The sequence below is a fragment of the Puma concolor genome, chromosome E4, assembly GCF_028749965.1.
Source record: "Puma concolor isolate L17-30 chromosome E4, mPumCon1.1.hap2, whole genome shotgun sequence".
NCBI classification, from domain to species: domain Eukaryota; kingdom Metazoa; phylum Chordata; class Mammalia; order Carnivora; family Felidae; genus Puma; species Puma concolor.
In genome coordinates, this window is record NC_141683.1 from 64,887,174 (window position 1) to 64,913,110 (window position 25,937).

At 41.6% G+C, this 25,937-nt stretch overlaps 2 protein-coding genes across 8 annotated transcripts in view; one reads left to right on the top strand and one right to left on the bottom strand.

The window, feature by feature from the left end:
- The window catches only part of ADSS2 (adenylosuccinate synthase 2), a 49,233-nt gene extending 36,485 nt beyond the window's left edge, over nucleotides 1-12,748 (bottom strand). For 3 of the 5 annotated variants that reach the window (XR_015246223.1, XR_015246222.1, XM_086694173.1), the window contains exons 1-2: nucleotides 12,448-12,748; nucleotides 132-234 (exon numbers count right to left, since the gene is read on the bottom strand). Coding sequence is in view for 3 of the 5 variants with exons in the window: in XM_086694173.1 (XP_086550299.1) it covers nucleotides 132-234; nucleotides 12,448-12,630 (286 nt within the window). In the remaining 2 variants the exon portion in view is untranslated. Of the gene's footprint in view, nucleotides 1-131; nucleotides 235-11,478; nucleotides 11,521-12,447 lie in introns of those variants that run through there. The other 2 variants (XM_086694175.1, XM_086694174.1) reach the window with 2 other exon arrangements.
- Nucleotides 12,749-14,548: 1,800 nt separating this feature from the next.
- CATSPERE (catsper channel auxiliary subunit epsilon) overlaps nucleotides 14,549-25,937 on the top strand; it is a 201,828-nt gene continuing 190,439 nt past the window's right edge. For 2 of the 3 annotated variants that reach the window (XR_015245774.1, XM_086693172.1), the window contains exons 1-3: nucleotides 14,575-14,675; nucleotides 15,594-15,692; nucleotides 15,883-15,931. Coding sequence is in view for 2 of the 3 variants with exons in the window: in XM_086693172.1 (XP_086549298.1) it covers nucleotides 14,611-14,675; nucleotides 15,594-15,692; nucleotides 15,883-15,931 (213 nt within the window). In the remaining variant the exon portion in view is untranslated. Of the gene's footprint in view, nucleotides 14,676-15,593; nucleotides 15,693-15,882; nucleotides 15,932-25,937 lie in introns of all 3 variants that reach the window. The other variant, XM_086693173.1, reaches the window with a different exon arrangement.

Below are 25,937 nucleotides of genomic sequence, written 5' to 3' on the forward strand. Positions count from 1 at the left end.
CAAGGTCAAGATTAATAAGGGACCAGTGATTATTTGAGCAGTGAGAGATGAAATCAGCTTGGATAACGAAAAATGAACACCATTATCAATTGAGGGAAAAAAAACCCAAACGGTTCAGTTTATACACTCACCAATGAATGCGGTAACATTGGGATTAATTATTCCACTGGGTAAAAGATGAAAATCATATTCCACAGAATCTACAACAACTGTATGGCCGGCATTATTTCCTCCCTGAAAATATAAGACAGGGGAAAATTGACCCGGACAATAAATATGACAACACATCTCCCTTCTAAAGTGAACTAGTAATTTCTTCTAAAATGTCAATATAACTGAAGAAAACCCAAGTATGTATTCGCCACAAATACTTATTTTTATTTTTTTTAATGTTTTATATATTTTTGAGACAGAGAGAGAGACAGAGCATGAGCAGGGGAGGGGCAGAGAGACAGGGAGACACAGAATCCGAAGCAGGTTCCAGGCTCCGAGCTGTCAGCACAGGGGCTTGAACTCAGGAGCCGCGAGATCGTGCCCTGAGCCGAAGTTGGACGCTCAGCCGACTAAGCCACCGAGGTGCCCCACAAACACTTATTCTTTAGAGGCTTTATAATAGTTTGACTATACCCTCTTCTTCCCCGACCACAGTACCCTGGTTTTCCTGACGGGATCTAGAAAACTAATAAATTCAGGTTTCCAGAAGGTAGAAAGACATCTCCCCTCTTAAAAAGAGAAAAAATTGTGAGAAAAGAAGTACAGGGAACAATTAGTTATTCTGGCTTGGGCATTACAGAGGACATGTAGCAATCTAATTAATTATCCGTGATATTTCATCCAAACACAGAAAAATCCCTAGATTAAAAGAGTAATTGATCCAGTTATGTCGACCCTAACTTGACATAAACATTCATGTAATTCCCACGGTACTAAAAGGGCATCAAGCAGCTCTGTGACCTGAAATGTGTATTCTTACGTGGACTTATCAACTAGGAAATCTCCAAGTAACTCCTTCCAATACTGGCTATCCTGAGACTCCAATTCTTAAATGTGTAAGTCAGTCTTGTGGGTGTTTAGTACCAATCCCTGAATCCGCTCATCTCTGGATAAAGTGATACACTGGGTCAAAGAACCTCTAAAGTTGAGAAACATATTATAACCCCATAGTGAAACTTCCACTCTGTGAAGCTGATGCCTAGAATAGTCAACACAAAGCAAAACCTGAGGTCAGATTAGGTTCACAGGAGATTGATTATTAAGTGACCACATAATTTTTCTAATTTTTTTTTTTGAGTTTATTTATCTTGAAAGAGAGAGAGAGAGGATGGCACAGAGAATCTCAAGCCCACTCTGCACCCTCAGCACAGAGCCTGACCTGGGGCTTGAAGTCACAAACCGAGAGAACATGACTGAGCTGAAATCAAGAGTCGGATGCTTCATAACGGACTGAGTCACCCAGGCGCCCTAATTTTTCTAATTTCTAAGCTTAAAAAACATTAAAAAGAAAAACCCCACACAAATCAACTGATATTAAACTTCTACATAATATTAACAAAAAGCTTAAAGTAAACAAACCAGGAATATATTTGCAACAAATACAAAATTTAACAACATCCTTGTTGGACACTAAAAAAAATATCAATACACTATGTGTCCTGAGAATGACTAGTTTAACTTTATCCCAAGGCTGTTTTTGACAAAATGAAGGTTATTTACTTTTTACCAAATCATCACCAATCAAGAACTCACAAAACCTGCCGGAAGGTTGGTCTTGCATGCATGCATGCATGCATGCATGCATGCATGCATAAATAAATAAATAAATAAATAAATAAATAAATAAATAAATAAATGCCTATTTATACTGTTCTCCACAAATACAAAGCATAGAACTGCCTGCTTTAAGACTAGTACATGTCTATGTCAGGTATGTTTAAAACAAAACAAAAAAAGACCGGACAGTGAGGTCTGGAAGGCAACAGGTGGGCGGCAAGTCACAGGAGGACAGAAGCAGGAGTGATTAGCAGCACTTCCCTCACTCGATACACCGAGAGAACCTGGCAGTATTTCCCTACTTTTTATGTTTTAATAAGAAACATCTGCATGTGAGAAAAGGCTCTTAAGGATGCACAGTAGGGGTGAAGTCTTCCTCACAGTCCTCGCCCCATCAGGGCCTCCCTACCAGTCACCACCAGGTTTTGGTGTAACTTCTGGAGGTAATTTGCCAAAGCCAACAGGTATCTGCATCCTGTTTTATTGCACACATCCAAACGGCGGGAGCTGTATACTCCCGGGCAGCCTGCTTTTACTTAGCAAATCTGAGCACGCGTTCCACACCTTGTGAACTGAACCACCTCATTCTTTTCATGGCCCTACCGTACAGCTTTTTATACGGTCCCATACAGAATTTATTTCCCACAAGAGAGGCATCCGGGTTGTTTCCAATCTGTCATCCTTAGAGACAACGTCACAGCAGCACTTCCTGGTGCACGCTTTATTATGACTTCACACTTGCGCAAGTTTATTACCAATTCTGATAGAACCCTAAAAGAAAAATAACTCACAGGACAATTCTTACTTGGTGTTTATAGCTTTTCTTTCACAGATCTATCCCTCATGCTAATATTAGCTTTTTTTATCGCGACTTTTTACGATTCAGGAGACCTCCCCCAAACTTTCAGGAAAAATCTTTCCGGAGTATAAAGCTCATTCAAATTTCTGGAGATCCTACAAAGAGATCCTATGAAGATGCTCATTTGTTATTAATTCTAAATTGTTATAAATCACTAAATCTAAGAAATTTGTCCTCAACTGTTATAAAGTACTAGTGACTTTATGACAAAAAAAAAACTAGTAAAGCACTATTACTTCAGCAAAATCAGTTTATTTTTTTAATCCATCATTTGCCTAAGATAAAAAACCACGCCACAATTTTTGGAGTAGACCTCTAAAGTCAGTCTCCTAATTTACATAAAACTACTTTTATAGGTACACTAATATAATCATTTGGTGAAACAATTATTAACTCGGCAGTGCCCAATAATGTTCTTATTGTGTAACCAAACCCTACTCTCTTAGATAATGTTTTACCAAGACAAGCAGTGATGGTGACAGCAACTGTAATAAAGCGGATTGTTTGTTATGGGTTGTGAGAGATGACGCTAGGGGGATGAGATGGTTTAATTTGTTAAGTTCTTCCAAGTTTACAGGTGGTGGTTCAGGCTGGAAAAGTTCAGCTGCAAAAGGCTTAAAAAGCACACTTTAGTGAACAGCTGAGCGCATTCAAACACTAATCAGCCCTTTCAATAACCAATGTCCTATATTCAGGCTTCCTACAGGATTTCAATCTCATTTAAATTCTACTTGGTTGAGCAAGAAAATATGGTTAAACATGCTCAGAATAACCCTAGCTTATTCATTCTATTAAGGAGCTAGGGGAGAAAATGTAAGCCTGCCTATTAGCGTATCTGGCCATTAGTGCCCCGGGGGAACTGGGGTAGGACGGCTTCTAATCTCAAACACACAACTCTGCAGAAAAGATTCCTAAGGTGAACTGAGGGGGAGTTACTCATAAGGAGCTTCCTGACAAGGTGATCTATACAGGAGATAAGCTTTCATAAACTGTCGTGTTTTACAAAATGCGACAGAGGCAGCTTCAAATCTGAAGTGTCTATTTGGCTGTTAACCTCAAATATTCATAGATGGTGTGCAATATACAAAAGTCCCCTTGGGAGCTCAGGCAATGGTCTCCAAACACAGACTACACCGGTCCAAGGAGAGGTCAGCACACTAGCAAGCAGCAAAACACGGTTTCGATACGCGCACCACTGCTAACCACACCACACCCTCCCCCCACACCCTCCAGTGGATTAGGGGGGCAGAGTCTGAACCACAGGCTTCCACGTCTGTGATCACACTGCCGGTCACAGGGGCAGTTCCGCGAGCGTGCCAGAACAAGTAACGAGAACATATACATTTAATCGTGTTTAATAATTCTCATAAGGAGCACTGGGGAGGCCAGAGAGCACTATATAAACGATCGGAGAGAAATATCGTCTACTTTTAACGGAGATGTACTACTCTCTTCCCAACGCGAAATTTCTGCAAAACAAACTTGATAAATTATCCCCCCTCCCGACAGCGTACTAATCATATATTCATATTAATAGTTACAAGTAACTATCTCTTGCTGTTTTGTTAAATTCCCGTAACACATGGTCCTAGTCACTCATGTAGGACACATGTAGGTCCTAGTTACTGTTAACTATCAAAGCTGCATGTTTTATAACACTTAACTAAAAACACAGAATGTGTTTAATTGTCACACAATCAAAAGAGCTGTGGACTAGCAATTAATGTTGTTTTCCAGGTCAATGATACCAAGAGAGAAAATATTTTTTAACAATTCTCAGATGCCTTAATTTTTAAACATTTTAAATTCTGAAATTTACCCTCTAAAACTCCAAGAAACAAGAAATCCGTGTGAACCCAAAGTAACTGCATTATTATGTGGCAAGTTGCTTTGAGAAAAAAACCTAAGTTTATAATGCCTTAAATGATGGTTTTTCCTATACTGAATATCAAGAATAAATGCAAATTCAGGGGCACCTGGGTGGCTCAGTCGGTTGAGCATCTGACTTCGGCTCAGGTCATGACCACACAGCTCTTGAGTTCGAGCCCCGCGTCGGGCTCTGTGCTGACAGCTCGGAGCCTGAGCCCGCTTCAGATCCTGTGTCTCCCTCCCTCTCTGCCCCTAACCTGCTCGCATTCTGTCTCTGTCTCTCTCAGAAATAAACAAACATTAAAAAATTAAAACAAACTAAATAAAAACAAGAATAAATGCAAATTCACTGTATTGAAGTAAAAAAATTAACCTATGAAAGAAAATCCAATCAGGTCTCACCAGTCACAAAACATCCCCTAATTTGGTATTTATTTTACTGATTCTCTTCTACTGTTATTCTTGCTTTAAGATTAAATATAAATAAAATATTAAATATGCTGCTTAATGACCAAGAATAAAATGTCTCTCGAACATTATGATGGAGGCAAAAGCAGAGCTAAAATGCTATATGTTCTCAAACCTAAAAATCAAAGTTTCTGACGTATGCTTTTAGTTTTATAAACCATTCCTAAGATAGGCCATTTTCACTGTTTTAATTATAGTTAATCAAAACCAATTTTTTCAAATGTTTATTTATTTTTGAGAGAGAGCGGGGGAGGGGCAGAGAGAGAGAGGGAGACAGAGGATCCCAAGTGGGCTCTATGCTGTCAGCACAGAGCCTGATGCGGGACTGAAACTCAGGAACTGTGAGATCAAGACGTGAGATCATGACCTGAGCGGAAGTCGGATGCTTAACTGACTGAGCCGCCCAGGTGCCCCAATAAAAACCCATTTAATTCCAAACATTCTTCCCTCTAGAAAAACAGCGGCTCTACAGTATATTTAATACTGTTACCAAACAATTCACAAATAAGAATAACCCAGAGCCAGTATTTCTTCATTGCGCATTTTCCTATATAAAATTAACTCTCCGTCAGCTACACCTTCTTTATGTTTCGTCCCTCTTCTTTTCCCTCTCCCCCCAAACTCCTTATTTTGCAAATCATTAATTGACCCAGACTGGGAAACCTGATCCGACCAAGCCTGAGCCAATCAAGATCCTCCCCTATTGGGAATTGGATTCTGAGTAGCGAGAAAGGCAGTAGCTCAGTGACACCTGTAACCTAAGGGAGCCTCCTTTAAAAAAAGGTTGCCAGTTCGGGCTGCTGAGCTCCCAGGAGCTGCCTTTACCCGAGGCCACCCTGAGGACTGGCCAACCGGTCCTTGCTTCAAACAAATCCCCATTTTGCCTAAGACAGCCTCCCTCCATTGCTAGCAAACAGACTCCAAATGATTCACCGCAGGAACTAATTGCAATATAGTATGCATACAGCTGGCTCTCTGATGTTCCTATCTTGCACTGGTGATAAACCGAATATAAAAAATGATTAACTTCCAAACGTTAGTATGTATGCGTTCAAGAACAAAACTCGGAAGCACTACAGGGATGGTATAACAGTATTTAGTTATTTTGTAACTGTTCTCAGTTGTACACTTCCCAATTGGGGTTTGAAGCCTAAGAAAGGAGACAATTAATTTTCTTTCCGCCGGAGCCGTCAAGCCCAACCCTAGAATAAAAGCTTGGATCAGGAAATGGTGCGATGTGCAAGTTTCCAATTAAGAAGCTCCAAAGGTCCAGGGGAGATTTAAAAGAAAAGGTTTTGGGGGCACCTGGGTGGCCCAGTCAGTTAAGTTCGACTTCAGCTCAGGTCAGGATCTCACGGTTTGTGGGTTCGAGCCCCATGCTGGGCTCTGTGCTGATACCTCGGAGCCTGGGGCCTGCTTCGCGTGCTGTGCCTCCCTCTCTCTCTCCGCCCCTCCCCCACTCACGCTCTGTCTCTCTCAAAAATAAACAAACATTAAAAAAAAAAGTCTGGAAGGGAATGAAATGAAACGACATTAGTCTGCAAAAGCGACTCCGAAAAAAGAAAAGAAGAAAAAAAAGCGACCCCTGATTCCCAACTCAGCTCGCTGTTGGGTCTTACCTCTTTCCCAAATCACTCCCCTAACCGAGTTCCTGCTGTGACCTCGGAGGTGAAGACAGTAAAGCACCCCCCCCCCCCCCCCCCCGCCGTGTTGCAAACCCGAAACAATGGCGTCTGCAGCAACAGCAGGCGCCCGAGAGTCCAGGGCTGACACTTTTGTGCGCAAGCCTGGAGGCCTTTCTCAGGCCACCGAGGCCTCTGACACGGTCTGTGCGTCTTTGTCCTTCCTGCCCCGAGTACACGAACACCGTGCTATGACCACAGAGCACAAAGTGAACACCCGTCCACAACAGGTCCTGCCCTGATCACAGGAGAGGACAGCGACGCCTCACACCCCACGCCTCCGAACCATCCCAGCAAGCAGAGAAGGGTTCCTATGTCTTGCCTCGAGTCTTCAAGCATCTTAGAAACCTAACAGGCTTTTGAGACAACGCTGATGACCTGGGCTGGTTTCTCGGGAGAACGTCAGACCTGTGCCTGTCTTTCCACACGAAACACTTCTCCTTACGCCAAAACGAAAACACTTGTCAACGCACAGCAAGAAAGTCATTATAAACAAGGATGACTAGTCTTTTAGGAAGACGTTCATCTAATCGCAATTGGCTTATGATTTCAAAATAGAACAGGTCAAGTGACTAGCAGTAAGTCGACCAGCTAAACTATTCAGCAGTAACCAGACACACTAGATAGGAAGAGAAAACATATACACTGCTCAGTTGTCTTTTAAAGGCTTAAGATACTCTCTTTACCTTACGTTATTATGGTTACCTTCCAGTTTCGTGCAGATAAATGTCACACACATGATGAAAAGCTTGGGAGGACCTTAGGTTCCCAATCAAGCTGCGTGTAGACGCTAGGCACCAAGCCCTAATATACACACTTACTAAACCAGGGTCTTGGATGGAAAGATCAGACACGCAACCAAAAACTGCATAAACCAATGATGTGTGATGCAGCTTTTGTAAATGCTTGAGAAAAGTTCACCCAATCATTACATTTATAAAGACACTTTCTTAAAAATGCACTGGAAGCATACGGCAGGTTTCAAGTCAAAAAAAAATTTTCTCATGAATAAAAAAAAGGCTTGATATAGACAAAAATCCCACTTTTTAAAGAAGAATTCTAAATAATCTGAACAAGTTGGTTCAATGCAAAGAACCATCCCACGTTGGAGCCAGAGTCGCCTTGGGAAGGGACTTCTGTTGACGGTTCTCAACGGTGCCCACAGCCAACACTGAATACCTCAAAGTCCTCTTTTCCACTGGTAAAATATTCCGACAGTCACCAATCTCTACTTATTGGTGAGTAGCTTATCCATACTGATTTTTAGTGTCAAAATCTGACATGAGGCCCAAAAGATAATACTGCTAAATGTGGGTCCGGTTATGGTAAGCCAGTAACTATATGCCAATTTACCATTTCACTCTACATTTGTTCTGGGCAACAGTCTGTCCTAGAGATAACTTGATATTACCCAACTCACTCACCCATTCCCACCAAAATTAAAGAAATAAAATAATATTGATCAGACGTCACTGAGATGATCTCATGATTTAAACATTTATGCCTCAAAAATAGAGATTATACATTAACAAATTACATGTTATATCCTACTGTACTATTATATATAATATCATTATATATTATGTATATTTATATCAACAGAATAAGCTTAAACAGTAAACAACTTGGGATATCCTCATTAACTAAATTTTCAGATCTACTGCCCTCAGCAGACAAAAACTATTTTACTAGAATGACACGGCATTCAAGCGAAATATGCTGAGGAAATACACACAAAAAATTACAAACATCAGTTATCTCTTCAAACACACAAGACATGAGACTTTAATATAAACCATTAAAGCCTCTGAACGTAACGGTACAATATAAAAGTACTAGTTAAAATACTAAGTAACAAATGTTAATCCAACGAATGCTGGGGATTCCACCTTAAACTCATGCCATCAGTCAATTAACTTGTCCAGGGAGATATTAAAATAATTTACAGGAAAGGGTTAAGCTACCGGTCTCAAACAAATTTCTAGATGTGATCCAGACACCTAATAAATATTTGTTGAGGATTTACTTCCTCTCTGTCTCACAGAGTACTTGGTGCTATGGAAAAAAACAACAACAAAAAAAGCATGAATCCTCGTTTTGAGAAAATTTATATTCTGGCAGGGAAAACACAGTAATCCAAGAAAGCAAGATTTAACCAAGTATACCACACATTGGCATACATCTCTGTACTTGGGAAAGTCTATGAACTTTATAAAAAGTGTTGACAGGGGACACAGAAATAGCGATTATTATGAATCTGGAAAAACAGTTTACCCTAAATGCTAATTCTTTACCACCTTCAAAATTGTGGGAAGTGGTTTGGGAGGTAATTTTAGCTGTATCAAGTCAAGGCATTAAAAAACACTTTAGTTATGCCTTTTAAATTATCTCTCAATTTTTCTAATCATTCCAACGACAAAGTCTCAGTTTGCTGCTGTTAGGTCTTCTATACTTTTTTTTTTTTTTTAACTTACTAATAGCTGGTTTCAGAGCCTTCTGCGAATGTCAGCATCTAGCTACAAATTAACATTTTCTTCATTGTATTTATTTTCATGGCAAGCTTTTATATAAAGCAAGTGACAGGATACACTTTCCCTTTATAATTAATTTTAGTTAACATTTTTCTTTATGTTAACTTTAAAACCCTGAGGGGAAAAAACACAAAGAGAGAGAGTACTGTCCTAACTATTCCGGATCCCAGGCAACTTCCTGGTTAACCAGGACCACCTTGCTGACTTTCTAGAACAATAAATAAACCTGCTTAACAAGTGGTAGAAAGGGTAACAGTTAAAACCTCTGTAGTTTCTACTCAACAAAATAAAGAAAATAAAGTATAACAGTTTACTCTGGAGGATGGGGGGTGGGGGTGGGGGTGGGGGTGGGGGTGATAGCAAGAGACTTCCTAACAAAGCAACTTTTATGCTGCCAGAAAGGGGCCGACCTACACCCACCCATACTTTAACTCTTTGAAAAACCCCTACCAGTATCCTTCGCCAATCCCTACCTGGCAATACCTGTTTATGTAGCAGCTGTCCCGAGGACTGTAATCTCCTCGTGGGCACAATCCCTGCGTTTTTCAGCTTAATTCTGGGGCTAAGTGGTTCCCCCTTTATCCCCTGTAGATACTCATTCGGTGATTGTTGGATAAATAAAATACACCTGGAGTTGGTCCTACACGCACGGCTTTTCCTTAAAAGACATCAATTTAAAATTAAGATATCAGGAGGTGTTGTTCTTTGATGTTAAGCCCGACATACTGATTTATGGATCTAGAGAATTTACCAAATTGTAAATAATTCCGTACAAATCCTGAATCTGCAATACAGGCCTTAAGGGTGTTGATGAAAATGCCACTAGCGTTGCCTCTACTCTTTCCAATAAGGCATTTGATATATTTAACATAGTTAAATGCAAGGTCAGTTTTTCTTTCAAAAACTTTATTTTAAATTGGAAAAAAATTCCTTTATGATTCCATTGTTAAACCATGAACACATCATCTGTATACCAGTTCTAGAGAAACAACCTGTACACAAGCCGAGTTTATGGCATAAATATGATCAATAAAAACCGTACCAAGTTCTAACAAAGTATAGATTTCCAGTAATACACAAAACTTAAATCACCAAACAAGGCATTTCAAGCTACAAATGTCTTTCCAACGTTGACTTTTCCCAGCGGTCTATATACACTGAGAATTTCGACATTCCATATTCTTCAGTTTTAGAAGCCAGGAGAATTTCAGTAAGTAGGAGTCAGCTTACTAGGGCTGACCAAATAATATAAAGTTACCAAGGTGAATCACAAGAGAGATGCTTAAATCTATTCGTTACGTAACTACTCTCAGTAACAAAACTAGTAAGAGTCCTTCCAATGATGAGCTCTTAAAAGGCACTAGAATATGAAGATTTTAGAATTATATAAGGATTGCAGTCAGTCAAAAGTTTACAGGTGGCGAACGTCTGCGTAACAGGTCTGCACAAATGTTCCTCCTCTGTCTTCAGCTAACAGTTTTAAGCCAAACTTGGCTCCTTTTCAATCACTTCTCTCTAGGCTTTCCAAGGGCATCAGATGAGATTGGTCCATGACCTTCGTCAAGAGGACATTCACAACAACACAGAAACACCTTCTCTTGTTTACAAATTCATTCTACTATTTTTCAAGGAAATACTAAAATCGAGGATCTTTTAGAATAAATGCTCTTCAACGTTACATTCTCCAAACCTTCTGACAACCCATAATGTTACTCAGCCTAAGCATTGCTATTTCTGGGTAAGGAAGACGGCAGGAATGACAGGGAAGGGGACAAAGAGGCCCAGCCTCTCTCCCTTTCTACCCAGCAAGAGTTAGGTATTCTCATTCTTCTTCCCCTGTAGCATGGCCAGACCTGATTTTAAGACAAAAGCAAGGTGAAAGCTGGCTTTTGGAGCAGCTCCTAAGGCAATGTGGGGCAGGACTTGCTTGGAAACACGCTTAGGAGTAAGGCAGTAAGTAAGTAAGGTAAGTGGGTCGCCAGAGGGCCGGAGGAAGAGAGATCTGAAGGTGGGGAGAGGTGGTGGTGGTGCTAAGTGGTAATACTAAGAGGCCATGACTATCTTGGCTAAGGAATGGGCAGGGTGAGTTTCTGCATGCAAAAAAACAAAACAAAACCAAACCCCACGACAAATCAGAATATCTGCATTTAGCTTTTTCTGTACTTGTGATTACTTTGTTTCTGCTTGCTCAAATGACATTCAGGTAGAACGCTTTCAATCGAGTGGGCCTACTAACTTGTTACAACATACACAGCATGGCATCATCATACCGTGCCATGTTCACGAGGAAGAGACCTACCTTCTTGCGAGGTGAACAGCAGTTCATTTCAAATACATCGCAATTTGTTTTGAAAGTGGTTATTGCTCAACCACTTCGAATTTTGAAACTGGTAATAGTTATCTAAGAGCCTTCACAAAGGCGTAGCCTAGAGGCTGCTTCAAAGCAACCGACAAATCAGAAGAAAGCTTACACTGAAAACCACGTGTCTCCGGGTAGGAAGTACATTACTGTTCCATTTCCCGAAAGTTCACTTTCCGTGTGAGCGTAACAATGTAAATATTTCTAAATACCACATTTGACATCCGCGCATTATTTGCCTCACTCGTAGAGGAGCTGGGATTCTTTCATCTGGGACCAACAAGTAACAATAATCTACCCTTAACATGAATACACGGGGTACCGAGTCAAAACCCGGGGCCGTTAACTGTGCAAAGCCCGGAGGCTGGGTTCTCGTGTCAACAAAGTGGACGGGAGGAGGCAAAGGTCTGCACGCTGGGGGCCTGCAGGTGGGGGAGTGGCGAGCGGCTTTTCGGGCGCTTCGAAACAATCCATTCCGCCCCCCCCCCCACTTCTATCGGTCTCCCCCGGCTGGGTGGGTGGGTTAAGGGGAGGGAGCGTGCTGCAGCCGCGCGGGGTCTCCGCCCGGAGTCGGGAGCAGGCCTCCCTCGGGCGGGAGCGTCTCAAACTCGGACCGTATCCCGTCCCCACCCCGGCCCCAGACCCGGGGCTGGGCACTGCCCCCCACACCCAAAACCGCAGCCCCCGAGGCGTCGCGCGTCTCCCAAAGACTCCCCGTCAACCCTCGTTTTCCTCCAGAGCCACCCCAACCCCTCGGGTCAGGGGTCTCTGACCTCCCGCCATTTCTCCACGTCGCCGCAGCTCCGAGCAGGAGAGAACCTCAAGGTGACACCTCCTTTTGGACGACGGATCCGGGTTCCGCGCCCGCGCTCTCGGGCCCGGCTTCGCGTCAGAGCCCGGTCGCCTCACCTGGCAGCGGCACACGATGTCGGCGTCCTGCGCCAGCAGATCCACCACCTTGCCTTTGCCTTCGTCGCCCCACTGCGCGCCCAGCACCACCGTCACCCGGTTCCCGCCGGGCCGCGCCCCGGGGCGGCCGCAATCGCCGTTGGGCAGGGAGGATGCCGCCGGGTTGGTCTCGGCGAACGCCATGGCTCCGGTGACGCGAGGAGAGCCCGAAGGAGGCGCGGGCGGCGAGGAGTGCGCGAACCGAACTGCTCTGCGGCCGCCAGCCACATGCGGAGGAAGAAGGAGCCAGAGGCCGGCCCCGCCCCCGCCCGCGCCGGGCCGCCCCTCTCCAGCCAGGCCCCGCCCCGCTCCCCGCCACAGCCCACTCAAGGGGCGACCATGACTGCCCCGCGCAGGCCGGCCGCCGCAGCACCGCCCGCAGGAAGAGGCCCCGGTGGCGGCAACCGCCGCCACCCGGGACTGAGGCCACGCCCCTTCCGCAGCCTGGCGCGCCACCCCAGGGGGAGCCCGCGAGCGGAAGGTGGCGGGGGCGGGGCCTCGAGCGCGCTTCGCCTCATCGCCCCGCCCAGCCGCCCTGGTCCCGCTTTTCAAACTGGAGAGGCGCGGAGGTGCGTGCTCGAGCGTCGGACTACAACTCCCGGCATGCAACGCTCTGGGCGGTGGCGACGTTTTCTGGGGCCATGGTGTCCTGCCGTCTGCAAGCGTTCGTCCTCAAATTGTTTTTTAATGACTTGTCTTTATTCAGCGACGAGATAGCGTGTGCGAAATTCAAAGGGTGGAATTCCAAAATACAAATGGGATGGAATTGAAATGTATAGATTTGGAACTGGAAACTAAAGGCCTGGAAGTAAGAGAGATGGGGCAGGGATCAAAAAGGGCAAACTCAAAAGTAGAGCAATGGAGGACATTAGAACTGAAAGTCTAGAGATCAAGTAAAGTTCCAGCCCTTCTCATTATACACACTAGTAACAGAGGCTCAGAGAAGAGGAGAATACTGATGTATAGTTTGTGCCAAATATTGTGATGCACTTAGCTCTTTTAAATTCCACAACCACGTAAGGGAAGTAATACTCTCTTACCCTTATTTTATAGGATTTAAAAGTTAACTTGCTCTAGTGCGGGCTGGATTGGCACCGAGAGAGCCCAGAGCCCAGGCCCTTTTTGTACATTCCACTCTTTAGTGTTTGAATCGCGCCTAGCTTCTAGAGTAAACTGTATCAACTGCTGATCTAATGCTCTTCCAACTGCAACACAAATTAACTATGACAGCTAATTCTGATATAAAGATGCTTCGGGGAAAAGTGCGAATAGAGCCTCATGTAAACATTAAATGCAATGTCTACTACATATATATCGTATACACACAATCACGTTCTCTAATGGTCCCTAGAGCGTATTTCAGTATTATACTGGTTTTATTCAATGATTCCTTGTCGGTAAACCTTGAGGACGTACTACAAACCATGATGGTACTGGGCACTGAGGACGTAAGGAGGAGTAAAGGTAGTTGCAGCACTCAAGGATTCAGATTATTTGGTCTACTAACCAACATAAATTAGAAAACTGAAAATTGTGGTGTTTGTTTATCTTAGCTTTACCACAAGATTACAAACCCCTTTGTAAACCAGAAAGCCGTCATATTTCCTTGTACTCAAGTGCACGAGGTGGCGTTGGGCCTAAAGTAGGTGCTCAATAAGTCCCCGTTACTGTTCATTTCTGTTGAACTTAAAAACCACTTCTAGAGTGCTGGATCCTGGAAAGCACTGCCAGATGTGTATTCGCTATTGCAATATTTATGTACAGTCACAACGAAGACTTGGGCTAAAGGATGCAGGAACTTAAAAAGCTTCACCCTCGTTCCGTCAACTGGGATTTTCCGGAGTGGTTTTGCTCTTTGACTCCCAAAAAGCACGGTTTCTGCCCTTCCTCCCGTCTGGTTTTACGTTTCCTCCTCCAACCAACTACCAAGCTCAGGGATAGCGCAGGTAGCGGCGCGCTGGCACGCATGCGCACTGCGCGCTGGCCCTCGCGGGTGGGGCTCGACCCCGCCCTGCGGCGCCGGGCCCCGGACACCTCCTCTGCTGGTCCGCCGGCACCCCCGGGGAGCGCGCGAGGGCAGGGTGGGCGTGGCCCGGGCCGTTGGGCGGACGCCATCCCGGCGCCATGTCGGCCCAGGGAGTGGCGGTGTTGCTGTCGTGGTTGAGCTGCTGCGGCTCGGCCCTGTGGAGGTAGAGAGACGCCCAAGGCGCCCTGGGACACCGGGCAGGGCGCGCCCCCGCGCCCTGGCGTCCTGGCCCACCCGCCCCTGCGGACCAGCGCCCCGAGCCCCAGCTCCCGGCCCCCAGCCCCGGCGCCCCGCCGCCCCCTTCCGCCAGTTTTCCAAGAATGGGGCGGGAGTGAGGGGCAGTGCTAGGGCTCTGCTACTCCAGGGTCTTGGTGACTTCGCGTGGCTGTCGGGTGCACAGCTGAGCCCCCGCGAATCCGTACACTCGTTTCCTCCTGCCGCGCTCTCGTTCCGCCGGAGACGAGCGGAGCAAACGAGAACCCAGAAGTCGCCACCACCGGGGAGTGGAGGCAGGGAGCGAGGGCACTTCCCTAGGATGACTAGGTGGTTGATGGTTTCTGGTGCTTTGTAAGCTTCCATTTTTTCCTCTATAAGGTGAAGAAGATGAAACCTGCCTCACGGGGTTGTCGTGAGGCTTGAATGCAAAGATATATTTAGCTCCCAGCATAGGCCTGGCAAACAATGGATCAATAAATAAGGATAGGGGATATTATTAAGGATGGCCTGTGAATTCTAGGTGTCGTATAAACTTTATGTTGTACCCCAGAGGTCACCAAACTTTTCCGGAAAGGACCAGGTAGTAAATACTTGGGGCTTTACAGATGATGCAGTCAACTCTGCCATTTTAGGGATTCATGCACACCCTTACAATAGCCAACCAGGGGATGTGGCTGTGCGCCAACGAATCTCTATTATAAAAACAAACAGGTGGAATTGGACCTGTAAGGCATGGTTTGACACCCCCTGGTCTACATTCATAACGGACGAGAATACTAAATTCATTGAGATAATTAGTGCAGACAAAGTTGCAGGCAAAAGTCAGGGTAGATGTCTTATTGAACGAATTCTTCCTTTGCTCAAGGTCTAACAGATATGTACCTACATTTTCTACTAAGAGCGTTAACATTTTGTTTTTGACATTTCGTATCCCGACGGAGTTGGTTTCCTTTAATGATCTAAGGTAGGGCTGCAATCATTTCTTTCTCCTTATGAGTCCAGTTCCGTTTTCCAGTTCCATTTATTGAATATTGCCTCTGTCATATGCAAAACTTCCCTCTGCACTTATGTCAACTTAAGGGTTTGCTATACAATCCCTCTTATTTGGAGGAGAAATTAGTTTTAATATTTATATTTGACCTTTTCCTCCACAGGTATTCCAGTAACAGCCCAAGCTACCACATTTTTAGTACCAGAAGTACTGTAAGTGTTTAATTTTTTTCAAACTATAGTCAAGAATCACTTTTTACCTTAGAGCAAAGAGCAGTGTTTTATACTTAGTTGTATAGTGTGGTGTCATTCATTTGTTTTTATTTTATTTCCGTTGTCTCATTTGTCATCCTAATATAAATCCCCTTCCCAGTGAATGTCCTTAGATATGTGTGTAGCAAAAACAAATAATGTGGTTTTGAGTGTTTTTTTTTTTATTTACTATTCACAGATAAGATGGTCATACAATATATTGTGTAAACTATAGACAGTGAAAGATAGTGCTATTAATATTTTTGCTGGGACAGCGTGTATGAATTGGAACGGCCTAGATAGATGGAGACGTATGGTCACCAAAGCTGTAAATTTCATTCTCTATATTACTTTTTTTATCCAGTACTTTGCCTTAATTTCTTCTGAATGCTGCCTGCTTACTAGTGTGTGTTTTATTTTATTTATATACCCCCCTAATGATGGACACGTGGCTTTCTATCACCACAAACAACACTGTGAAGAAGATCCTTCTACAGGTCCTTTTACGGGTCTGCGCAATAATTTTTCAGTTATGGTTGCAGGGACACAGGGAAAGCAGACAATTTAACTAAATTCTGCAAGATTGTTCTTAAATGGCAATCACAATTTCCACTCTCACCTAGTGCACATCTCCGCCAAAGTCTGGTATTATTGAAGTTTCTATTTTTTACCAACATCCTTAGTATGTGCTAATATCACTGTTGCTATTTTCAATTCTCTGATGGCTACTGATTTTGAGCATCTCTTACCACATTTACACAAGCTTCTCTTCTGAATTGCCTGGTCATAACCTTTTGCCCATTTTCCATTTAAGTTTATGCCCTTTTCTTGTTGATTTACAGAGTGCTGTATACATTCCACTCTCTATATTAGTTGAATATTGGTTTTAAATGTTTCAGTTATCAGAGCATCTTCGTGACTCAGTCAGTTAAGTGTCCAATTATTGACCTCAGCTCAGGTCTTGATCTCAGAGTTGTGAGTTCAAGCCCCACGTTGGACTTTGCACTGGGAGTGAAGCCTACGTAAAAAAAAGTTTAAGTTTTAATCATTTTCTTGTCTCTCATCTACTCATCCAACCATTAACTTTGTCCATGGATATTTTATTTTTCAAGAAAAAGCCGACTTTTGTTGAACCAAACCACTCTGCCTCCCCGCTCCCCCCCCCACTCTTTTTGACCTCATACTTTCTACTTTTTTTGCAGCCTTTTTTTTTTTTTAGTGTTTATTTATTTTTGAGAGACAGAGAGAGACAGAGTGTGAGTAGGGGAGGTGCAGAGAGAGGGAGACACAGAAATCTGAAGCAGGCTCCAGGCTCTGAGCTGTCAGCACAGAGCCCAACATGGGGCTTGAACTCAAGAACTGTCAGCTCATGACCTGAGCCAAGTCAGACGCTTAACCAACTAAGCCACCCAGGTGCCCTTGGAGTCTTACTTAAGAAAAATCTTCTCCTGCCTGGAGCTGCAAAGATATTTATCCTTTTTCTTTTATATGCTTTATATCTTGACCTTTCAAGTATAGGTCAGAAATTCATCTAGAGTCCACTTGTATATAATATAAAGTATGCATTCACATTATTGTCTCCATGTAATGAACCACCATCAATTAAACAACTTACTGTTTTTCAATTATTTTCTGGTATTATCTTTTTAGATGTTATCAATATCTATATATAGAAAAAAGATAATACCAGAAAAATAATAGAAAAACAGTAAGTTAACATAGCTGAAGTTTAGTTTCAATGGTGTATACTCTTTCCTTGAATTAACATGCCACAGTATAGGCATCCTTTTATTCTAGATAAGCAACTAGGTTGTTTCCATTTTTAGTCTGCTATGATTAGGGCTACTAGGAACATTTTTATGCCTATCTTCTGCTTAACATATATGCATTTCTGGTGGGTATATAACTAAGTGGAATCGGTAAGTCCTGGGGAATATGCACGTGTTCAGCTTTAGTAGGTGATGCAAAAGATTTTACAAAGTAATTGTATCAGTTTACACTTATATTCTATGTTTATATATATCATTGCATTTACATTATTAAAAATTTATTACGTTACTCAAAGTCAGGCAAAAGGAAACTATACAAACAACGTCATTTGTTTTTAAATCCATTGCTATCCATTTCTTATAAAATCTGTACTTATCACCTAAATTGTTATTTGTAGTTAATTTCTTTAATATCATTTATCTATTTCATCTTTGTTTCTTGAACATCTTTGCTGTATAATTGACCATTTGATTAGTCATTTTATTTATTTATTTTTTTTCAACGTTTATTTATTTTTGGGACAGAGAGAGACAGAGCATGAACGGGGGAGAGGCAGAGAGAGAGGGAGACACAGAATCGGAAACAGGCTCCAGGCTCTGAGCCATCAGCCCAGAGCCTGACGCGGGGCTCAAACTCACGGACCGCGAGATCGTGACCTGGCTGAAGTCGGACGCTTAACCGACTGCGCCACCCAGGCGCCCCTGATTAGTCATTTTAAAAATCTCTTTTTTTTCTAAGTAATCTCTGCACCCAGCATGGAGCTCAAACTCATAACCCCACGATTAAGAGTCACATGCTCCACCAACTGAACCAGCCAGGGCACCCTGTAAAAATCTCCTTTCTTGATCTCTACTGTTTCTTTATCATTTTTAGGGGGGGGGGGTGACAGAAATATATCATCTTAGTTGGCAATTGGTAACCAAAATAGTGGAATTATGTCATTATAGAAATGCAAATTGGGAGCCAGAGTTTGATTCTCCACCAGGAAGGTAGACAAAATGCAAGAGAGTAAATGCTAAAACCAGTGGTATAGCAGCTTCCTTGCAAGTGATATTCAGAGAAAGAAAGAAATTATTGAGTGTACAGAAGACACTTTAGGGCTGAAATATTTCATAAATCTTGATGGAAAGCATTTTGAAACAGTTTTTCTCTACCTATTTGCTTTTCTGGGAGCTTTGGCATGAGCTTTGGCAGGATTCAGGTTTGACACACATCTAGGAACCTGTGAAGGTGCTCTGAGGGAACATAAGCTGATGGAGGCCATCTCTCTACTTCCCTATGTCTCTCTACAGCTTGCCAGTATCTCCCATAAAGGAACTTATGCATTTGTCTAGAGCCTCGTTTTTGTAACCCACAGGACACCTCCGGATCTCCTGGCTCTAGTGGCCAGGGAGGCTTACACTTGTAGTCCCATTGGACTATATATATTTGTATACTTTAAAAGCTACTGCTTGAGTGTCTGGCTTCTAGACAACATGCATCTAGGTGCTCACTGAGATCCTCCCTTTGGGACAATGACAGGACTGGAACATCCTCAACTACTGGGAGTTATTAAAAATAAAGTAAGCTTCTTGGACAATCACAAAGTTTTGAAGGACAACCAAGACCTAGGGCAAGGTTAAATGATAAGCGTCATCTTTTACACAAGGCCACTTCATCAAGACTAGAAGAGGTGGTTATTTTATCTAATGCATAGAAATGAACACAAGAGAGTCAAGGAAATAGAAGAAACGGAGGAATATGTTCCAAACAAGAGAATAAGATAAAACCTCAGTGACAGGGGTGGGGGAGACACCTTACTCTAATGGAGATAAGTAATTTGCCTGATAAAGAGTTCAAAATGATAGTTGTAAAGATGCCCTTTGAACTCAGGAGAAGAATGGTTGAACACAGTAAGAACTTCAACCAAGAGATACAAAATATAAGAAGATACCAAATAGAAGTCACAGAGCTGAAGGATATAATAACTGAACTGAAAGGTACACCACAGGGTTCAGTAGAAGACTAGACAAGGCAGAAGAAAGGATCTGTGAACCTGAAAGCAAAGCAGTGGCATACACCTAAACAGAGCAATAAAAAGAAAAAAGAGTGGGGGGAAAAAAGTAAAGATATATTAAGGAACTTACAGAACAACATCAGGTGGACTAACATTCACATTATAGGGGCCCAAAAGAAGAGAGAAAGGGGCTGACAATTTTTAAAGAAATAATGACTGAAAGCTTCCCTAATTTGGGGAGGGAAACAGACATCCAGATCCAGGAAGCCCAGAGAGTTACAAATAGGATGAACCCAAAGAGACCCCAACAAAGACACATTATAATTTAAACATTGAAAGTTAAACACAAGGAGAGATCTTACAAGCAGCAAGAGAAAAATAACTTCTGTTACATGCAAGATAAACCCCATAAGGCTATCAGTAGATTTTTCAGCAGAAACATTGCAGGTCAGAAGTGAGTGGCACAATATATTCAAAGTGCTGAGAGAAAAAAACTTCCACACAAGAATACTCTGTGCAGCAAAGTTTTCATACAGAATTGAAGGAGAAATTGTTTTCCAGATAAGCAAAAGCTAAAGGGATTCATCATCACAAACTAGCCTTACAAGAAATGTGAAAGTGACTTTTTATGCTGGGGGGGGGGGGGGGTAGGTACTAATTAGTAACAAAACTAATGAAAGAATAAATCTCACTGGAAAGATAACTGTATAGTAAAGGTAGTGGGTTAGTTACTTATAAAGCTAGTGTGAAGGTGAAAAGACAAAAGTACTAAAAATAATAATTTCTTAAGGGATGCACAGGAAAAAAAGATGTAAACTATGACATCAAAAACAATGTGCAAGGGGTTAGTAAAAATGTAGCACTTTAGATTGTGATCAACCTTAAGTTATTATCTACTTAAAATACACTGTTACAAGTTTTTGTGTGTAAGCCTCATGGTAACCACAAAGCAAAAAACCTGTAGTAGATACATAAAAGATAAGGAAGAAGGAATCTATGCCACAAAAGAAAGTCAACAAAACAAAAGAGAGAGGAGAGAAGAAAGAAACACAGAGAAACTACAAACCAGCCAGAATACAGTTAACAAAATGGCATAAGTTAACAAAATGGCATAAGTACAGCCATACCTCATATCATTGTGCTTCACTTTATTGTGCTTTGCAAATACTACTGTTTTGTTTTTGTTTTTGTTTTACATATTGGAAGGTTTATGGCAACCCTGCATCAAGCAAGTCTGTCAACACCATTTTCCCAATACCATCTCATCTGCTCATTTCATGTCTCTGTGTCACATTTTGGTAATTCTCACAATATTTCAAATTTTCATTATTGCGTTTGTTATAGTACTCTGTGATCAGTAACCGCAGCTTGCTGAAAGCTCACATGATGGTTAGCATTATTCACAATGTTTTTTAAACTAAGGTATGTACGACATAATGCTATCACACACTTAATAAACTATAGTACAGTCTAAACAATGTTTATATGCACTGGAAAACAAAAAAAATTATGTGATTCATTTTATTGTGATATACAATTTATTGTAGTGGTCTGTAAATGAAACTGAAATATCTCAGAGGTATACTTGTACATACCTATCAGTAATTACTTTAAATGTAAATGGACTAAATTCTCTAATCAAAAAACCAAGTGGCTGGCTGGATTAAAAAAAAAATCCATCTATGTACTGCTGATAAGAGACTCAACAGATGTAAGGACAAACACACAGACTGAAAGTGAAGGGATGGAAAAGGATATTCTGTGCAAATGGAAACCAAAAGAAAGCAGTGTTGGCTATACTTATATCACACAAAATAGGCTTCAAGACAAGAGCATTACATGAAGAAGAAGCGTTCAATTGAATAAGATGACATAACATTGGTACCTATTTATGCGTTCTGCATAGGAGTTGCTGAACATATAAAACAAATAATAACAGAACTAAAGGGAGAAATACACAGCAATACAATCATAGTAGAGGACGTTATTATCCCACTTTCATTAGTGGATAATCCAGACAGAAAATCAAAACGGAAATATCAGCCTTGAACAACACATTCAACCAGATAGAACTTAACAGATATTTACAGAACATCCCATCCAAAATGAACAGAATACACATTCTTCTCAAACACAGGGAACATTCTCCAGAATAGAGAGGTCATGAGTTAGGCCACAAAGCAAGTCTTAAGATTAGTATCATATCAAGGATGCTTGGGTGGCTCAGTCGGTTGAGCATATGACTTTGTCTCAGGTCATGATCTCTCAGTTTGTGGGTTTGAGCCCCACGTCAGGCTCTGCACTGACAGCTCTGACCCTGGAGCCTGCTTCAGATTCTGGGTCTTCCTCTCTCTCTCTGCCCCACCCCCACTCATGCTCTGTCTCTCAAGAATGAATAAACATTAAAAAACAATAGAAAAAATAAACATTTTAAAAAATTTAAAAAAGAAGATTAATATATCATGCAAATTTTCTGACTGCAGTGGTATAAAACTGGAAATCAATGATAAATAGAAAACTGGAAAATTCACAGATATGTGGGGATTAAACAACATGCTACTGAACAACCAATGCATCAAAAAATAAATTGAAATACAAATCAACCAGTAACTTGAGACAAATGAGGAGGGAATGGGATGCAGCAAAAACACTTCTAAGATAGAGGTTCATAGCTTAAATGCCTAAATCAACTAACAAGAAAAATATCAAACAATATTACACCCCAAGAAACTAGAAAAATAAGAAATGAAGCCCAAAGTAGGTAGGTAGAAGGAAATAACAAAGATAAGAACAGAAATAAATGAAGTAGATGGGGCGCCTGGGTGGCTTAGTCAGTTAAGCATCCGACTTTAGCTCAGGTCGTGATCTTGACGGTTCATGGGTTCAAACCTTGCGTCAGGCTCTGTGCTGACAGCTCAGAGTTTGGAGCCTGCTTGGTATTCTGTGTCTCCCTCTCTTTCTGCCCCTCCCCTGCTCATGCTCTGTGTCTGTCTGTCTCTCTCCCTCTCTCTCTCTCAAAAATGAATAAAACATTAAAAAAAAGAAAGAAATGAAATAGAGATTACAATAACAATAGAAAATATCAATGAAACTAGAAGCTGGTTCTTTGAAAAGATAAAATTAACTGCAGGATACAAAATCAATATTCAAAATTCTCTTGTGTGGCTGTACACTAACAGCAGTCTGAAAGAGAAATTAAGAAAACAATCATATTTGGAATTACATCAAGAAATAAAAATACTTAGCAATAAATTTAACCAAGGAGGTAAAAGACTGCTACATTAAAACTATAAGATATTGATGGAAGAAATAGAAGAAAACATAAATAAATGGAAAGATATTCCACACCCATGGATGAAAAGAATTAACATTATTGGGGTGCCTGGGCGGCTTAGTCAGTTAAGCATCCGACTACAGCTCAGGTCATGATCTCATGGTTCGTGAGTTTGAGCCCTGTGTCAGGCTCTGTGCTGACAGCTCGGAGCCTGGAACCTGCTTCGGATTCTGTGTCTCCCTCTCTCTCTGCCCATCCCCTATTTGCACTCTGTCTCTCTTTCTCTCTCAAAAATAAATAAACACTTAAATTTTTTTTTAAAGAATTAACATTGTTAAGATGACCATACAACTCCAAGAAATCTACACTTTCAGTGCAATCTTTATCAAAATTCTGATGCCATATTTTACAGAAATAGAACAAACAATGGAAAAGTTTGTGTAAAACCATAAAAGACATCAAATAGCCAAAGCAATATTGAGAAAGAAGAACAAAGCTGGAGGCATCACCTTATATGATTTTAAACTATATCACAGAGCTGTAGCAATCAGAACAATATGTTGGCATAAAAATAGATATAGAGGGGTGTCTGGGTGGCTCAGTCGGTTGAGTATCCAACTCTTGATTTTGGCTCAGGTCATGATCTCACAGTTTGTGAGACTGAGCCCCAAGTTGAGCTCTGCACTGACCGTGCGAGTCCTGCTTGGGATTCTCTCTCTCTCTCTCTCTCTCTCTCTCTCTCTCTCTCTGCCTCTCCACCCCCCTCTCAAAATAAATAAACATTTAAGAAAAGGGGCACCTGGGGGGTGACTCAGTTAAGCATCTGACTCTTGGTTTCAGCTTAGGTCAAAATCTCATGGTTCATGTGCTGACAGCACAGATCCTGCTTGGGATTCTCTGTCTCCTTCTCTCTTCCCTTCCCCTGCTCTCTTTCTCTCTCTCAAAATAAATAAATAAACTTCAAAATACATATATAGAGAGGGATGCCTGGGTAGCTCGGTTGTTTGAATGTTCAACTTTGGTCAGGTCATGATCTCATAGGTCATGAGTCTGAGTCCCAAATGTGCTCACTTCTGTCAGTGCAGAGCCTGCTTCAGATCTTCTGCCCCCCTCTTTCTCTGCCCCTCCCCTGCTTGTGCTCTCTCTCTTGCTCTCTCTCTCTCTTAAAAATAAATTAACAACATTAAAGAAAACAACACAGAGATTGATGGAACAGAATAGAGAGCCCAGAAATAAACCCATGCATATATGGTCAATTAATTTGCAACAAAGGAGCCAGGAATATACAATGGGAAAAAGACAGTCTTTTTAATAAAAGGTGTTGTGAAAACTGGATAGCCATATGCAAAAGAATGAAACTAGACAAGTATATTATACCATATACAAAAATTAACTGAAAATGGATTAAAGTCCTGAATAAAAGACTTGAAACCATAAAACTCTGAGAAGAAAACACAGGCAGTAAGTTCCTTCACATTGGTCTTGGCAATGACTTTTTTTTTAAACTGATACCAAAAGCAAAGGCAACAAAGACAAACATAAACAATGGGACTACAACAGACTAAAAATATTTTTCACAGTAAAGGAAATCATCAATAAGATGAAAGGGCAATGTACCGAATAGGTGAAAATATCTACAAACCATGTATCTCATAAGGGGTTAACATCCAAAATATATAAAGAACTCATACAACATACAACATAAAATAGGAAAGCAAACAATTTGATTTAAAAATGAGCAGAAGATTTAAATGGACATTTTTCCAAAGAAGATCTACGGATTGCCAACAGGAACGTGAAAAAGTGCTCAGTGTCACTAATCATCAAGGAAATGCAAATCAAAACCACAATGAACTCACTTCACACCAGTTAGAATGCCTATTATCAGAAATGAGAGAGGATAAACAGCGACTGACACCACAGAAACACAAAGGATCATAAGAAAATACTGTGAAAAAGTATATGCCAACAAACTGGACAGCCTGGAAGAAATGGATAAATCTAATCTTCCAAAGCTAAACAAGGAAGAAATAGAAAATCTGAGCAGACCAAGTAAAAGTAACAAAATTGAATTGGTAATCAAAAAACTATCACAGAATAAAAGTCCAGGACCAGATGTATTCACATAATGAATTTTACCAGACATTTAAAGAAGAGTTAATATCTATTCCCCTCAAATTCTTCCCGAAAACTGGAGAAGGAAAGCTTCTAAATACATTCTATGAGGCCAACATTACCCTGATACCAAAAACAGACAATGACACCACTAAAAAATAAAACTACAGGCCAATATGCATGATGAACATAGATGGAAAATCCTCAACAAAATATTAGCAAACTGCATAAAACAATACATTAAAAGATCACTCACCATGATCAAATGGGATTTATTCCCAGGATGCAAGCATGGTTCAATATCTGTAAGTCAATCAATGTCATAAATGACATCAAGAAAATGAGGGGGAAAATTATATGATCATCTCAGTAGATGCAGAAAAAGCATTTGACAAGATTCATGATAAAAATTTTCAACAAAATGGGGTTAGAGGGAACATACCTCAATATAATAAAGGCCATATAGGAAAACCCCACAGCTAACATTATACTCAATGGTGAAAAACTGAAAGCTTTTCCTTTAAGGGCAGGAAAAGACAAGGTTATCCACTCTCACCACTTTTATTCAACCTAGTACTGGAAGTCCTAGCCACCCACAGCAATGAGACAAGAAAAAGAAACAAGATGCATGCATATTGCTAAAAAAAAGAAAAAAAAGGTGGGGGGCGCCTGGGTGACTCAGTCGGTTGAGCGTCCGACTTCGGCTCAGGTTATGATCTCGCTGTCCATGAGTTCGAGCCCCGCGTCGGGCTCTGTGCTGACAGCTCAGAGCCTGGAGCCTGTTTCAAATTCTGTCTCCCTCTCTCTGCCCC